Consider the following 16,111-nt stretch of genomic DNA (forward strand, 5'->3'; position numbering starts at 1 on the left):
CTCCCCCATCTCTAAGCAATCCCCATCTCAGGGCCAAAGGGCAGAGGCTGTGATTAAACAATATGAGTAGGATCCTCAGGCAGCAGGGGCTTGGCCAGCCATTTCCCTCAAGAAGGAATGTGGACACCGCCGTGGCCCAGAACCTGACAGCAGGCTTGGATGGGGGTGGCCTGGACCAGTTCAATGAAGTGCTCACAATAGAACACACCATCAGTCTGAGACATCCACAGCCGCCCTGACTAGGGGTATTGGCAGGAACACCATGTGGATCATTTGTGTAATGACCGGGTGAAGCACAAAGTGAGGAACTACTCCAAGTCCCTACATACACCCTCAGCGATTTCTCACATGGAGTAGGGTGCTCACAGGACAAATGCTCTCTTCCTTTCCCACAGGGAGGATATTTTGTTAGCAACAATCTCACATTGCCTTTTTCTAGCATGAGAAATGTTGAAAGGCCCCTGAAGAGCCACCAAATCAGTAGGGGTTGGAAAGTTTAGACAGACGATGAGGTTGGGGACTCATTTAGCAGAGGGAAGGGTGGAGTTCTAGGTCCTTCCTCCATACGAAGCCAAACAAAGACCTCACTTTGAATGGAGAGTGGTGGCAGGTTCTTAAAGACAACCTTATGAGCTTATATGACACAATAAACTGCACGTGTATACATAAAGTGCACAATTTGATGTCTTGACCTACACAGACACAAAGGAAAACATCACAATCAGGATAATGAATCTATCCAGGATAATGAATCTATCCACCGTCCCCAAATCTCCTTATGACATTTGTTCTATCTCCTCCCATCTTCCCCACTCCCCATGCCCTATCTCTCTGCAATCACTGATCTTTCTGTCACTATAGTTTGCATTTTCTAATATTTTATATAAATAGAATCAGATAGCATGTACTAGGTGTTCTCTGGTCTTTTTTCCCGAGCATATTTTGATATGCACCCATGTTGCTGTGTGTATACCAATACTTCATTCTTTTTTATCACCAAGGAGCATTCTGTGGTGTGATGGCACAGCCTGTCCTCCCATTCACATTTGATGGACATTTGGCTTAATTCCGGTTTGGGACTATTATAAACACATCTGCCATGAAAATTCATATATGAGTTTTTATACTTATGCATATGCCATCTTTTCTTTTGGAAAATATCTAAGAATGGAATGGCTGGGTCACTGGGTAGACATGGTTTGAGCACAGTTTGATGAAACTTCCATCTGGGTTTCAGAGTGTCCACATTGTGTATATTCAACCAATAAGATAAAAGTACACACAAAGCACACGCAAACCAATGACACACCCACGCCCAAGGAGGTCACATCAGCTGCAACCAACTTCATCCTTGTTTTCCCAAATATGAAGAGAGCTCCCAGAAGGAAAATCTCCTGGGATGACCTTTGACTCTCTAAAAATGTCAATGTACAAGCTCCTGATGGCACCGACACTTTAGAAGTGGTTCCCAGAGGGCCATGGAGCCAGTCTCCAGGAGATGCAGCATCTCATTGGTCTGGAATTGAATAGCCATGGTCAATACTGAAAGCTTCAACATGAAGTAAAACTGAGCAGGCATTCTCCAGGCAGGTCCCATCAGTATCACCTAGAAACTTAGAAATGTGCGTTCTCCCTAGCCCAGACCTAGGGCAGAAACTTGGAGGTGGGGCCCAGCCATCTGGACTTTAGTCAAACTTCCAGGTGATTCTGATGCAAGCTCCAGGTTAAGAACCACTAGCCTAGGTAGGATATCTCCCAAGCCCTTCAACTCTCCTGGAATTGACTCCTTCAGAAGTCATAAAACATCAAGAGCAAGACCCTTGGGAAGAGGCCAGGGTGAGCCATTTATGTTCCACCCACAGAGCTGTGGTGCCCACCCCTTTAGGCCCTACAGCCTCATGTTAAAGTCTCCTCATGGGTCCAAGATACCATTCCACACAGTGATGGTTATTATGTCTTTTCCTAAAGCATAAAACTTAAAAAAAAAAAAATGGAAAAATATTCTCAGGAACTCAGTCACCAGAGCTGTGAATTCCTACTATCATAATTGCCCATTCCTCTTCATATGGCTTTTACCCAGGCATATTACTGCCTAAATGGACCTAAGAAAAGAAAAAAGACAAAGATTTTAGGTAATGCACTACAATACTCTTTACTGCTTCGAAACTCCCACTGCAAATTTACATATCAGCAAGAAAGTTAATCAAATTTGAACAGGAAGAATCTGAGTAAAAATATTGGATACTTTTTCCTTTAATCTTCAGATTAAGCATGGTTTCCACTCGGCATTATAACCAGAGGGTTCTTCTTTGGTATTTCTGCATGGTTAAAACTTAGCCCAGTCCTTGAAAACCTTTTCCAGCTTCTGGCCAAGCAGAACTTTGCCGCTCACTTTGAACTTGCCGGCAAGGAAAGCCTTCTGTGGGTTCATTTTGCCCAAGACCAGCTCCATAAAGACAGGCTCTGGTATTGTGAAGACAGTGTCTGCTGGGAGCCGGGCTGATCCTGGATACATATCTCCAGAGCCATTCTTCAGATCAATGGTCCACTGCAAAGCGGTCTTCCCATCTTGGGTGATGTCCAGCTGAAAGATGGCATTGACTTTCTTTACCAACTGGGCCCCCACCTCTCTGATGTGATGCCTAATGTCCTCAAACACCGGGGAGCTCTGGAATCCCGACAGCTCTGGAGGGTGCGGCATGGCAGGTTCCCAAGCTGAACCCAGAGCCTTGAACGGGCCCGCCTGACGTCTGTCCCCTGTTTTGATCTTGGGTTGATGGTCGAATCTCCTCCACATCTTGCTGTGCTGGCCCTCTGGCCTTGCTGTCTGGTCTGTGAGCAGCTGTGACCAGATTAATATCCACAGATCAGATTGTGACATCAAAGGTAAGGCCCAGGTAAGGCTTAAGGCCAGTATGTATGCTGTGGTTTTATTGGCCTAACACAAGCTCAAGTATGACATGAAGGGCGGGCTCAGATGGTGATTATGAGACAGATCCACACACACGCATACCCCCAAACCAATCAGGGCTGTTGGTTCCTCAAACCCAAAAGGTCTAGACCCCACAGTGGGGATAAAGGAAACTGGCTCCAGAAAGTTCTTTGATGATATGAACTCTGTCTTTTCAATGCAGGCATTTTTCAAGCAGCAACTCTAACTGAGAGAGCAGTTATTCTTATTTATTAAAAGCGGGTAATGCTTAAGTTGGAGATCCTGGTGTTGAATGTGACTTTATCTGGCTGCTGGTAGAAGGGAAATGCTTTTAGACCAAAGAAGCTGATTGCAGATGGGGAGAGAGAGAGAGAGAGAGACAGAGAAACAGAGATGAGAGAGGGAGACAGAGAGAGAGAGAGAGAAGAGGGAGGGAGGAGATAGAAAGGGAAGGAGGGAGAGGGAGAGATTGAGATTTCAAGATGCTGCTGGTCCCATCTGACAATTGCATATGATAAAATAGCCCTTACTCTGATCCAAGGTTCTGAGTTCTAAGTACCATACATGCTTAACACATTTAATCTTCATTACAAGCCTCTGTGTCCGGTACTATTTTTATCCCTATTTTACAGATGAAGAAACTGAGGAAAGGAAAAATGAAGTAAATTGACCAAAGTCACACAGCCAGTAAGTAGTGTGAGCAGATTTGAACAGAGGCAGAATGACTCGAGAACCTACTTGCTTATTTCTTTCCTTTTTATTTTTAAATAATTTCAGCCTTAAAAAGTTTGCAAGCTGGGCTCGGTGGCTCAGCCTGTAATCCCCCACCTTGGAAGGCTGAGGTGAGTGGATTGCCTGAGCCCGGGGGTTCGAGACCTGCCTGGGCAACTTAGCGAGACCTCATCTCTACAGTAAATTAAAAAAAAAAAAAATTAGCCGGGTGTGGTAGCGTGCGCCTATAGTTCCAGCTACTTGGAAGGATAAGGTGGAAGGATCGCCAGAGCCCAGCAGGTCAAGGCTGCAGTGGCCGGGAGTGGCCACTGCACTCCAGTCTGGGCGACAGAGTGAGACTCCAACTCAAAAAAAAAAAAAGGTTTGCAAAAATAATACCTGTTTAACCTGCACTCAGCTTCCCGAAACATTAACGTCTTCTATAACCACAGGACAATGATCTAAACTGAGAAATTCACATTAGTACAAGACTATCAACTACTGTACAGACCATATTCAAATCTTGCCATTTTCTGGTCCGGGAAACCCCCTTGCATTTGATTTCATGTCTCCCTAGTGTCCTTCATTCTGGGACAGCTCTTCAGTCTCTATCATATCCTTGACACTTTTGAAGACTGTTGGCCAGTTATTCCCTAAAATGTCCTTCAGCTTGCGTCTGCTTGACATTTCTCATGGTTAGATTGAGGTAATGCATTTGGGCAGAAATGCCACAGAAGGGACATTGTCCCTTCCCAGTGCATCATATCAAGGTGTGTAATGTTATGTCCTGTTTCTGCAGATGTTATCCTTGATCTGCCAGTTGACATGGGTTCACCAGGTTTCCCCACCACAGAGTGGCTGTTTTTCCCTCTGTAATTAGTAAGTGTCTTGTGCAAGGTCCTTTAAGACCTTGTAGATACCCTGTGTTACATTGTCCCGTGGCCCACTCTTCGGATCGCCCATACCTGTGATGATCACGTGATGTGGGCAGATGGTCATTTTCTATTCCCTTCACTCCCTTGAGCCCTAACAACTACAATTTTGCTGTAAGGGAGAGCTGCCTTTCTATATTTGTTCAGTTATTTATTTCAGTACAGACTTACGGAGATGTGTTCATTCTGTGGGTCATAGTCCATTGTTATCATTATTTATTTTCCTGCTCAAATCTGCACCATGTGGCTTCCACTAGACCCGCCACCCACTTTCCTGGCCCTTCCTGAGTCCAGTCAAATTATTTAACAATGCTGGGCCATGGCTTGGGCATGACCAATACTTGCAGGGTTGTCTGTTCTATCCTGGGTTCATAAGTATCAACCTTGCCCAAGGTAACATCCTGGAGCCTGCATGGGACACAGAGAAGGGACCGTATGTGATCCCTGCTTCCAGGGAACTTACAACCTGGGCAGCAGAAGACACAAGCTGAGAAATCTAACTGTAAGAAAAGATTGATCATAACTGCTTAGGCAAAAGGTGGGGAGGTGGCACACCAGCAGCCCCAATCTGCACACCAAGCGCCAGCAACCTCTCACCTGAAATTTATATGGCTCCTTGGTGTCTTGTTTGTCTGTCCCCAGGCAGAGAACCAGAGATGGGAGCTCAAAGTAGCTTATTTGTGAGGTGGATGAATGGGGAGGTGAGATGGAAGAGGAAATGCAACTATCAGAGGATGTGTACTTAAGAAGTTATTGGGGGGACTTGGAGTTTAATCTTGCAGGAACTCTAGAGAACTCATGTATGACAAGTTGCCCCCATCCCATGAGGGGAAAGGGAGCTGGAATTTATCCAACCAGCCCATCAGCCACTGCTCCTGGGGACATTCATTCCAGAATACAGAGAAAGCAGCAAGGCAGGTGTCAGTGGCCAGAGAAAGCCCTTGGGCAGGTGCAGCCAGGTGGAAGCCAGACCCCAGCCACTGCTGTAGTGAGGACAGGGCATGGCTGGGGCAGCCACAGTGTCTGCCACACCTAGGGTTCTGCTTTGGGCTGGCATTTCGCTGGCCCCATTATGTCAGAAAATAAATGGAATCAAACAGCATGTAGCAGAAAGACACAAAAGACTGCATACTTTTTGCTTCCATTTATATGAAGTTCTAGAAAAAACTAATCTATAGTGACAGAAGGCAGATTAGTGCTTGCCTGGGAATGGGGTTGGGGGCCTTGTGAGGACTCTCTAGAATGATAAAAATGTTTTGCACCTTGACTGTGGCGGTTACACAGGGCACACACTTGTCAAAACTCCCCCAACTGTACATTTCAGGCCTGTACATTTCACTGTGTATAAATTTTATCTGATTTGTTTACATCTTTTAAAAATGTTTAAACAACTCAAATAAATAGTAGACAGGGTAGCTACCTAGTCCTTTCTAGCTTCTAAAAAGGACTTCTGGCCTGAGCCTCCACTGGCAAGGCCCTCCAAAATAGTTTTCCAAAGTACCATTTTATATTCCCACCAGTAAGGGCATGAGAAGTCTAGTTGCTCTGTGTTGGGGACTGAATGTCTGTGTTTTCCCACAATTCATACATTGAAGCTCTAATCGCCAGTGTGATAGTATTAGGAGGTGGGGCCTTTGTGGGGTAATTAGGGTTAGAAAGGCCATGAGGGTGGTACCCTCATGAGACTAGTGGCCCTATAAGAAGCAGAAGAAGCATGGAAGTCCCCACTCTCTCTCTCTGAGCATGCGCCAAAAGGTCATGTGATCACACAGCAAGAAGGTGGCCACCCACAAGACACAGGATGTAGGCTCAGTGATCTTGGACTTCTTGGCCTCCAGAATTATGAGAAATGAATTTCTGATGTTTAAGCCACTGAGTCTATGATATTTTGTTATAGCAGCCTAAGCTGACTAAGACACTGCACCCCTGTCAATACTTGACTGTTGTTTCTTTAGTCATTTGTCTTCATCTGTTTTGTGTTGTGCCAAAGAACTATCTGAGGCTAAGCAGTCTATAAAGAAAGTAGGTTTATTTGGCTCATGGGTCTGTAGGCTGTACAAGAAGCAGGGTGCCACTATCTGCTTCTAATGAGGGTCTCAGGTTGCTTCCACTCTTGGTACAGAAGGTAGAGGAGAGTTGGCTCTACAGAGATCACATGGTGAGAGAGGAAGTGGGGCGGAGGGAGGTTGGTGGTGCCAGGCTCTTTCTAACAACCAACTCTGGAAAAAACTAATAAAATGAGGACTCATTCATTCATGTCCTAGGAGGGTATTAATCCACTCATGAGGAATTCACCCTCATAACCTAAACACCTACCATTAGCCCCACCTCCAACACTGAGGGTAAAATTTCAACATAAGATTAGGAGGGGACAAACATCCAAACTATAGCACCATTCTAAGAGGCGTGTATAGCCCACGTGTCTTTAAGTTCTAAGACAGTGACAACAATGACAGGAAACCTCTTCAGAGGTGATGGTGAACAAATATCTTCTAATATCTGATATGGCATCAGGGAGTAGCATGTATTACAGTGGGTAAGGCCGTTATCTAAGCAGAATTTTACCTCTTATTTTGATGAAATAATGCGATACATCAAATTATAGGTCTTAATCCACCACACCCAAAATAGGATTATTTATCCACAGTCTTTCCATGGCTTCGATGTAAATGGAGCAATTTCCCCAGCCCTTTGAAGCTGAGTGTGGTCACTCATTTGCTTTGGCCAGTGGGATGCTATTGGACTTGATGTGAGCAGGGCTTGAAGTGGCTTGTGCAGTTGGGTTTGCTCACTTGTGCTTTTACCATGGCCATGAGAAGATCATGCCCTGGGGAACCACTGGCCCAGGAAGGATGAGACACATGTGGAGCTGACCTTGACCAAATCCAGCAGAGTTCATCCAAGATCAGCCAAGCAGCAAATCATCTTGTGAACCCATAAGGATAAATTCTGATTGCTTTAAGCCTCTGAGTTTTGGAGTGGTTTGTTACTCAGCATTACCATGGTACTAACTGACGTAAAGCACAAAGAAAGTAACAGCTGGACTTGCAAACCAGTCCTCGCAGGCAAGATTTTCAGTGCTGAAATAGACAAGGCTTGAAGCAGTTACAGCCACAAAGAAGACACAGTCAGTGCTAGGACCTGGCTGAGATGATGACATAAATTTCCCTATTTGAATATGACTACATACTCAGTTGCTTTTGTCTACACTCTTGTTATTCAAAATGTCTGTGACTAGCAGCAGTGGCAATCCTGAGAGCTGGTTAGAAATACAGAATCTCAGACCCAATCCAAACCCTCTGGATTAGTGCCTGCATTTTAATAATACCCCTAATGATTCTGATGATTCCTCTGCTCCCTAAAATGTGGGACATGCTGAAATACACATGAAGAAAGATAGATAGATAGATAGATAGATAGATATAGATAGGTATAAATAGATACAGATAGATGATAGAGATGGATAGATATGGATAGATACAGAGAGATAGACAGAGAGGTAGAGATGAATAGATAAATAGATAATAGAGATGATAGATAAAGATAGATAGACAGATAGATAGACAGATGATAGGGATGAATAGATAGATGATAGATAGAGATGATGGATAGATGGACGGATGGACGGATGGAGCAAGATAGGCAGGCAGAGATAAAGGCAGAGGTAGAGGTAGAGATATATATGACCAATCACACACCTGTTTTATTTTCACTAGTTTGAAAATAAAAACAGTCCCCATAATTTGTCTTCAGGTTAAAGTTTACAATTAACAAAAATGTGCACACACACAGATACACTTTGGGAATAACATAATACAAACTAAGAAGAAACAATTAATTTAAACATTTTCAAGTAAAACCTTTTATCTCACACTTTATCTGCTTTCTTTTTTATTATTAATTGACTATTCTTTGGGGCAGTTTTAGGTTTGCAAAAAAACTAAGCAAAAAACAGAGAGCTCCCAAACACTTCCTCTCCCTGCTCCCCCTGCTCAGTTTCCCCCATTATTAACATTTTGCACTAGTGTGGCACATCTGTTACAATTGATGGGCCACTATTAATACATTATTAATTCTAGTCCATAATTCACATTAAAAGTCACTCTTGGTGATATACATTACTTGAGTTTTGTCAATGTAGAATGACATGCATCCACAGTAGTAGCTTCATTGCCCTAAAAATCCTCTGGGCTCTACCCATTCATCTCTTCCCCTCCCCCCCTAACCTCTAGCAACCACTGATCTTTTTACTGTCTCTACAGTTTTGCCCTTTCCAGAATATCATATAGTGGAATCATATAGCATGTAACCTTTTCAGATTGGCTTCTTTCACTTAGCAATATGAATTTACGGTCTCTCCATGTCTTTGCATATCTTGATAACTCATTTTTTATCACTAAATAATATTTCATCATATAGATATCTCCAAGTTCTGGAAATTATTAATAAATCTTCTATAAATATTTTTGTATAAAATTTGTGTGGACATGTTTATGTTTTGTAAATTTTAAAAATATTAAAGTATAGTACAGTTGGGCCATTATTATTACTATTAAACATTTATTGAGCAATACAAATCTTCCAAGTACTGTAATAAAGCCCTTTAGTCTTCATATTCTGAGGATAGTTACTCACATTTCTCTCACTATACAAATGGGGAAATTGAGAGGCTGATAACTTGTCCAAAGACACATGGCTAATAACTTTGAATCTAAGAGTTGATGGGTTTGGAAATTTCAAAATCATAATTTTGGTTTCATCTTGTCCTTTTGGAATAATGCATGTTGCTCAGTTGTCATTGTGCATTAAGATATCAGATGTATCTTTCTTTGAAGAGACTGTTTTTGTTGTTGTTGTTGGTTTGGTTTTTTGTCCACTTCACGGGAGTCTATCTTTCATAGGTGGGTATTCCTACCATTAAAGGAATTCCAATATGAGCAACCAGTAAGCATATGAAAAGATGATCTACATCATTAGTTATTAAGGAGATTCACACTAAAACTACAGTGAGATACCTCTTCATACCCACTAGAATGGCTACACTTGGAAAGATGGGTGACAGCAAGGGTTGGGGAGGATGTGGGGCAACTGGAGCCCTTGTGCTCAGCTGGGTGGTGGGAGGCAGGGTGAAAAATGGCACTGCTCCCAAGGAGAATGCTTGGCAGAGATGTATGGAGAAAAGCATGCACTTTCTGTACAACCCATTTCCACCCCTAGCTATTTACGCAAGAGAAATAAAAATATTTGTTGAGGTTCAACAATTAAGTTTGCAAACTCATGCTAGAAAAAGTACTCCATCACTCATTTCTGCATATCACTATGGTCACCTTTGAAGTACTCCCCTTGGGAAGCTATGCATCAATGCCAGTGCGTAGTCTACCTGTCAAAACAATTTTGGAACTCAGAGCTGTCATTGTATTACTCTTGATGTCCTGAATGTCACCAAATGTCTTCCTTTGAATATTTGCTTTATCTTCAAGTAAAGAAAAAGAAGTCACCGGGAACCAGGTCAGGTGAGTAGGGAGGGTGTTCTAATATAGTTATTTGTATAATGCTGCCAATGTAAGTACATGGTGGCAAGTTTGCAAACTTAATTGTCAGACAAATGATGACAAGAGCTCTGATGGCCATTTCAGAAAAAGGGTTCCAAATTTTCTTTGTCGGGTGGACTACGCGCTGGTATCAGTGCATAGATTGTCAAGGGGAGTACTTTGAAGGTAACCATAGTGATATTCAGCAATGAGGCATGAAGCACTTCTTCTAGGATGGTTCACAAACCTAATTGTCAGACCTCGTATTTCTATAGAAGGACATTCAAGGAGTGTTCCCAGCAGCCCTATTTATTAAAGGAAAACACTGGGCAATCCAAATCTCTTCTCATGCTCTTTACCTTCTGTTCTTCAACAGGAGACTGGATCAACAAGTTGTGGTATAACCATAGTCTGGAGTACTACTTGGCAATAAACAGGAATGAGCTGTTGATTCACTCAACATGATGAATTTCAGCTACATTATACTGAGTGCAAGAAGTCAGATTCTTCAACATAACATATGATTCCATTCATATGACAGTTTAAAAATGGAAAATTATGGAAGCAAAGGAAAGTGAGCAGCAGTTTTGAGAGATTGGGGGAGAGAGTGGGCTTATCTAAAGGGGCACAGAGTTTTGTGGAGGTTTTGGGGGAAGGCATAGTGATGGACTTTTCTCTGTTCCAATTGTGGCAGTGGTTATATAACTACATTACTTTGTCAAAACCTAGAACTGTACACTAAGAAAGATGAATTTAAATGTAAAGTATTCCCAAGAAACCTGACTTGAAGACAAAATGATGCAGGGGCAGATTTACATTGCTACTGGCATGACCTCTTTCTAAAGCAGAGGTCACAAGCCACCCACAAAGCGGGGATAATATCACTCGTGTCACGCCTGAAGATTAGATGAGATCATCCACAGGAAGCGTCCAGCACAGATAGAAGCTCAGTAAGGTTAGTTCTTCTCATATAAAGGAATACAAAAGGGAACAAGATCCTGAAGAAGGCTGCAGGGAACAGGACGAAGGGCCTTAAACGGATACTTATGACTCCAGTTCCTGTCCAACACAGGAAGATGAGCCAAGATGTTGAGTGACTGTGAGGTGCAGCCTCAGACCAGCTGGTTTCACACTCTCCTCCTGAACATTCCTGGAGCTTCCTGCCTCTCGGGTTTTTTTGCATTCTGTCCTCTACCCAAACTCTGTCCTTCCTTCAAACCTCAAACTGCATTAGCCCTTATCAAGCCCCACCACCACCATGCAGTAGAATCCACATAAACACATAGCAGGACACAACTCAGACCCTGGGGTCAGACACATGCTAAACTGAGGACACATGCTGCCCAAGTCAAGAGCAGGGAAACCTCAAAAAGCACTTCACCATGACTTTGAGGTCTGTGGGAATATCCAATAAACAGCATCTCTCTTCCCCACCTGAATTCTAAAGAAACTAAGAACAAAGACAAGGAATGGCAGATAGAAACCAAATTTTGCCTCTATCCCTGAGAGAAGCATTGTCATAGGAAAAGACTTACTGGGCTTGCCAGCTAAACCCACCATCCAAGGAAGTGTCACCTACCCACCCACCAGCCACCCTCCTGGGAGGCCTCTGCATGTGAGGCCATTAGTAAGTGGCCCAACTGGGGAAAATTCTAGACCTCAGTGTATTCCTCCCAGGTTCATCACTCAAAAAAGTCACCCACCCAAATAGGAGGAGTGAAGAAACGAGAGTGATTTGAAGAGAAATTATTTGGAGGAAAATACTTTCCTGAGGAAACAAGAGAGTGAAGACAGACCCTCCCTCCTAGTAAATTCTAGCTCAAGCCAGGGTGGCGATGAGGAGGGTGAGTACAGATAATCTTGTCCAGTGGAGTGTGGGCATTGCCTAGTTTTGCCCCAGATTCCCTTTTTGTGACTTTGGGGTTTTTTTCTCTCTTCTCCCTCAGGTTTTGTTGGGGTTTTTAACCACTCATGCTGGGAACTCCCTGAGCTGCCCTCACACCCTCCCACAAGCACATTCTGCCCTGGCAGAATGGATACTCCCTCTGTCCTTATGCCTAAATAAATAAAGACAGAACACAAGCACTGAGACCAGCACTACCCAACAGAATTTTCTGAGGTAATAAAAATGATCTGTATCTGTGCTGTCCAGAGTGGTGGCCACTAGCTGTATGTGACTATTGAGTACTTCACAGATATATGGCTACTGCAAATGAGAAACTGAATTCTTAATTTTATTTAATTACAATTAATTTAAATTTAGACACATATGATTTTCCATTAACATTATAGAAACAACCCCATATGGTCCTAACCACCATAAGGAAGTTACATGGACATCTGGTGGATCACTGAATTATGCCAAACTCATATAAAAACCAATTCCTAAAACCCCCAATCACTCACTTGAGACTATTACACATGTGGAACAGAAATCAGAGCTCACTGGCAGAATCTGGTCCATGTGAGGCATTCTCATTTCTGGACGAAGCTAAAGGCTGAAAGACACACATAGAAACTTAAAATAGTACTGTTTCATTATCTTTGAATAGGACAATAGACATGCACAAGGGGGCAACTACTGAGTAACTTCTGAGTTTAATTATCTAGGGTACAACTGCCTATAAAGCCAACACATTTCACTCCTTCTTACAGCCCATCCCAAATTGTCCCCAATGGGTAAATGACATCTTAGTTATTTAATTGCCACAATAATGCTACATAATAAACCACCCACCACTGAACTCAGTGGCTTAAAACATAAGCACGTATTTAGCTCATGAGTTAATATGTCAGCAATTCAGGCTGGGTTCAGCTGAGTGATTCTTCTGGCCTCCTCCAGGCTCACTCACATGTCTGGCAGATGTCTGACCATCAGCTATGGCAATAGGGGTGTGTGGGCCATGTCACACCCATCCTCCCACAGGCTAACCTAGGCACATTGTCAAGGTGAAAGCAGAGAGATGAGCAAAGAATCCCAACTATGCAGTGCTTTTCAAGCCTTTTCTTACACCTACTGGCCAAAGAACATCACATGGACAATCCCAGAGTAATGGAAAGAGGGTATTACCAGTCTGCATGGCAAAGAGTTGAGAATAATAATGCAACTAGTCTATCACACTCATAGGAGGATGTGTCAAGCCCTGGAAACCTTTCTTTCTGGAAAAAAAATCACTGAACTGTACCAAACTCATGTATGAATATATTCTTAAAATCTCAAAAAAAAAAAAAAACTCAAAACCTTCTTTCAGACTTTTAAACATGTAGAACAGAGGTCATGCCCTACCTTCCTGCCCAAAGACATCACTGGGGAATCTGGCCCATATAAAGGCAGTCTTATTTTAAGACGAAGCCAATGAAAGGCCCAAAGACATACCTAAAATAGAACAATTATATTTATCTTTGAATACATCCTATGTATGCTCAACTTGGTAACATTTTTTTAATTACCTAAAATGTTCAAGATATGTCTGCCTGAAAATTAATGAAACTAATTTTGAGCAAACCAAATTGACACACAGATACATTTTCTTTCTTTTTTAAGATTTTTTAAATTTGTTTTTTAAGTTGGAGTCTCACTCTGCCACCCAGGCTGGAGTGCTGTGGCAACTCAGCCACCCCAGCGTTGACCTGCTGGGTTCCGACGATCCTTCCGTCTCAGCCTTCCAAGTAGCCAGAACTACAGGCGCATGCTACCACATCTGGCTAATTTTTTTTTATTTTATTGTAGAGACAGAGTCTCACCAAGTTGCCCAAGTGGTCTTGAACTCACGGACTCAGGCAATCCACTTGCCTCGGCCTCCCAAAATGCTGGGATTACAGACTGAGCCACCGAGTCCAGCCCACATAGATACATTTTCTAAGATAAGTGATGTACTTTTCCAATGATGTTGGCATTACTCAAAACATTTTTTAGAATATAAACATATACTTGCTTTTTATGACTGCTGTCAGAAACAAAGGTACATTCTTTTCCTGTCCCATAACATTCAGGATGCTTTCAGCTACAAGCACTGAAAACAGTCACAACTCAAATGACTTAAGCAGTAAAAATAATTATTTTGTCACATAAAAGAGGTCCTGAAGCAGGGCTAGAGTGGCCAACCATCCAGTATGCTTAGTACTAAGGACACAGGATACAGGACCCTCAGTGCTGAAAGTAGCAAAGTCCTTGACAAACAAGGATAAGTTGGTGATTCCAGGATTGGTTTCCAGGGGTTCATTGAGTCTTCAAAGACCCCAGATCTTTCCTTCCTTCTTCTTCTTGTGCCGTGAGCAGCACACCATCCTAAGGCTGGTGTTTGTTAGGGTGGCAGTGTGGTGGCAGTATTTCTGAGAAACATCTATTAGAATGAAGGAAAAGAGCCATTCTCCCCTACATGTGTCTCTTTATCCAGAGGGCCTGTTTTCCAAAAGTTCTTCAGGTACTTCTCCATCTCATTGGCTAGGACTGGCTTTCATGCCCTTTAGCAGGATTGACTTAGGTTCATCAAGAGTCACCTCAAAAGCTGGATTCAACCTGCTTTCCCTGAATCTCCAGACTACAGCAGAGGAGTGTGGCTCCTGTAACAAAATTGGGAGGTTAGGGAGAAAAAGAGAGAGGAATGCTGTACATCCTTTGCAGTGGAAAATGTGCATCACTGAGTGTATCCACTAGGAATTCCAGAACGACAGAGGTATTTAGAATGATCTAGAATATGGAATGTGCCACGGGGGGCTGAGCTTCCAGGAGGGAGCTGTGTAAGAACCAGCCTATAGAGAGCTGTTGCTTCTGTACCTGGTGTGGCCGAGGTTAAGAGCATTCAGAATGATCTAGAATATGGATGTGCTACAGGGGTCTAAGCTTCCAGGAGGGAGCCATGTAATAATGAGTCTGTAGACAGCTATTGCCTCTGTGCCTGGTGCAGCCAAGGCCATGGGGCATTCTGAATGATCTAGAATATGGAATGTGCTCTAGAGGTCTGAACTTCCAGGAGGGAGCTATCTGTTGCTTCTGAGTGGTCTAGAATATGGGATGTGCTCTAGGGGTCTGAGCTTCCAGGAGGGAGCTGTGTAAGAACAAGTCTATAGACAGCTGTTGCTTCTGTGCCTCGTGCGGTCAAGGCTGGGGGGCGGGCAACCTGACCCACAAATGAGAGAAGTTTAAGGTAGACCCCCATGGGACATCCAGCACAGGCCCATTTCAAGACTCAGCTCACATCGTCTCTATTAAATTTTCATTATCCAAAGCAGATAACACAACTGATCTGAATAATCGCAAGCCCCATATACCCAGATCTAAAAATGGAGGGTCTCTTCAAGCTCCTAATTCATCACTGCAAGAGATTCTGTGGCTGTTAGGGATGAGCTAGAACCCTCTTCCTGAAACCTCTATCTGCTTGGATGGGTGCTCCACGTCTTTCCCCACACAGTAAAAACAAAAAAATCTTGCATGTGTAAGTAGACCAATTCAAGTGGACTATTTTATTTTGCCTCTTCAACTTCCCTCTAGGTAGAATCCCAAGAGACAATTACAAACATCTGGCCGAGAGAAGGAATACAGGGCACTTATATTTTTTGCTTTAGGAGAAGTCAATTAGAGTTTCAATTTCCTCAGTTAAATGTCACCTCTTTACAACATCCTGGAGGGAGAGTTGGCAGCTCTGTCACTAGGGAAAAAAAAATATTTTCAGGGAAAGGCTTATTGTCTAAAAAGACACAGAAGGGTCTGGAGATTAAAGGACCTTCTCAGGCTGTCTGAGGTTCCCAGAGCTCTCAGTTTCTATTCTGAGCAGACATTTGGCTTCCCTGGTAGCCTCGAGTGAGCCTTTTCAGTCTCCCTGCACCACTTCTCTACCATCTGCAAGAAAGGATAATAAGACTTGCTGCTGGGTAATGCATATGAAGTGCTCTGAGGAGCTTGGGGGAAGGTAAGCTTCTCAAGGGGAAAGCTGTCAGCATCTTTTCTCCCCATCTCCAGATATTTTCAGTGTCTGGTATCCCTCATTAGAGCATCTGGTCCTTTC

The 16,111-nt window shown here is 43.1% G+C and overlaps 1 protein-coding gene across 1 annotated transcript; it reads right to left on the minus strand.

Moving 5' to 3' along the window:
- Window positions 1-2,225: 2,225 nt before the first annotated feature.
- On the minus strand, window positions 2,226-2,880 carry SCP2D1 (SCP2 sterol binding domain containing 1). The gene has a single exon (XM_008063229.1). It carries the CDS (start codon window positions 2,795-2,797, stop codon window positions 2,327-2,329), a length of 471 nt encoding a protein of 156 aa, XP_008061420.1. The 5' UTR covers window positions 2,798-2,880; the 3' UTR covers window positions 2,226-2,326.
- Between the last annotated feature and the right edge of the window lie 13,231 nt (window positions 2,881-16,111).

Source organism: Carlito syrichta, unplaced genomic scaffold, assembly GCF_000164805.1.
Source record: "Carlito syrichta isolate Samal-C Ts95f unplaced genomic scaffold, Tarsius_syrichta-2.0.1 Scaffold306685, whole genome shotgun sequence".
NCBI classification, from domain to species: Eukaryota; Metazoa; Chordata; class Mammalia; order Primates; family Tarsiidae; genus Carlito; species Carlito syrichta.

What these genes read in the sequence shown, in the direction of transcription:
- SCP2D1 (XM_008063229.1), bottom strand. Translation starts at nt 2,797, where the DNA reads ATGTGGAGGAGATTCGACCATCAACCCAAGATCAAAACAGGGGACAGA.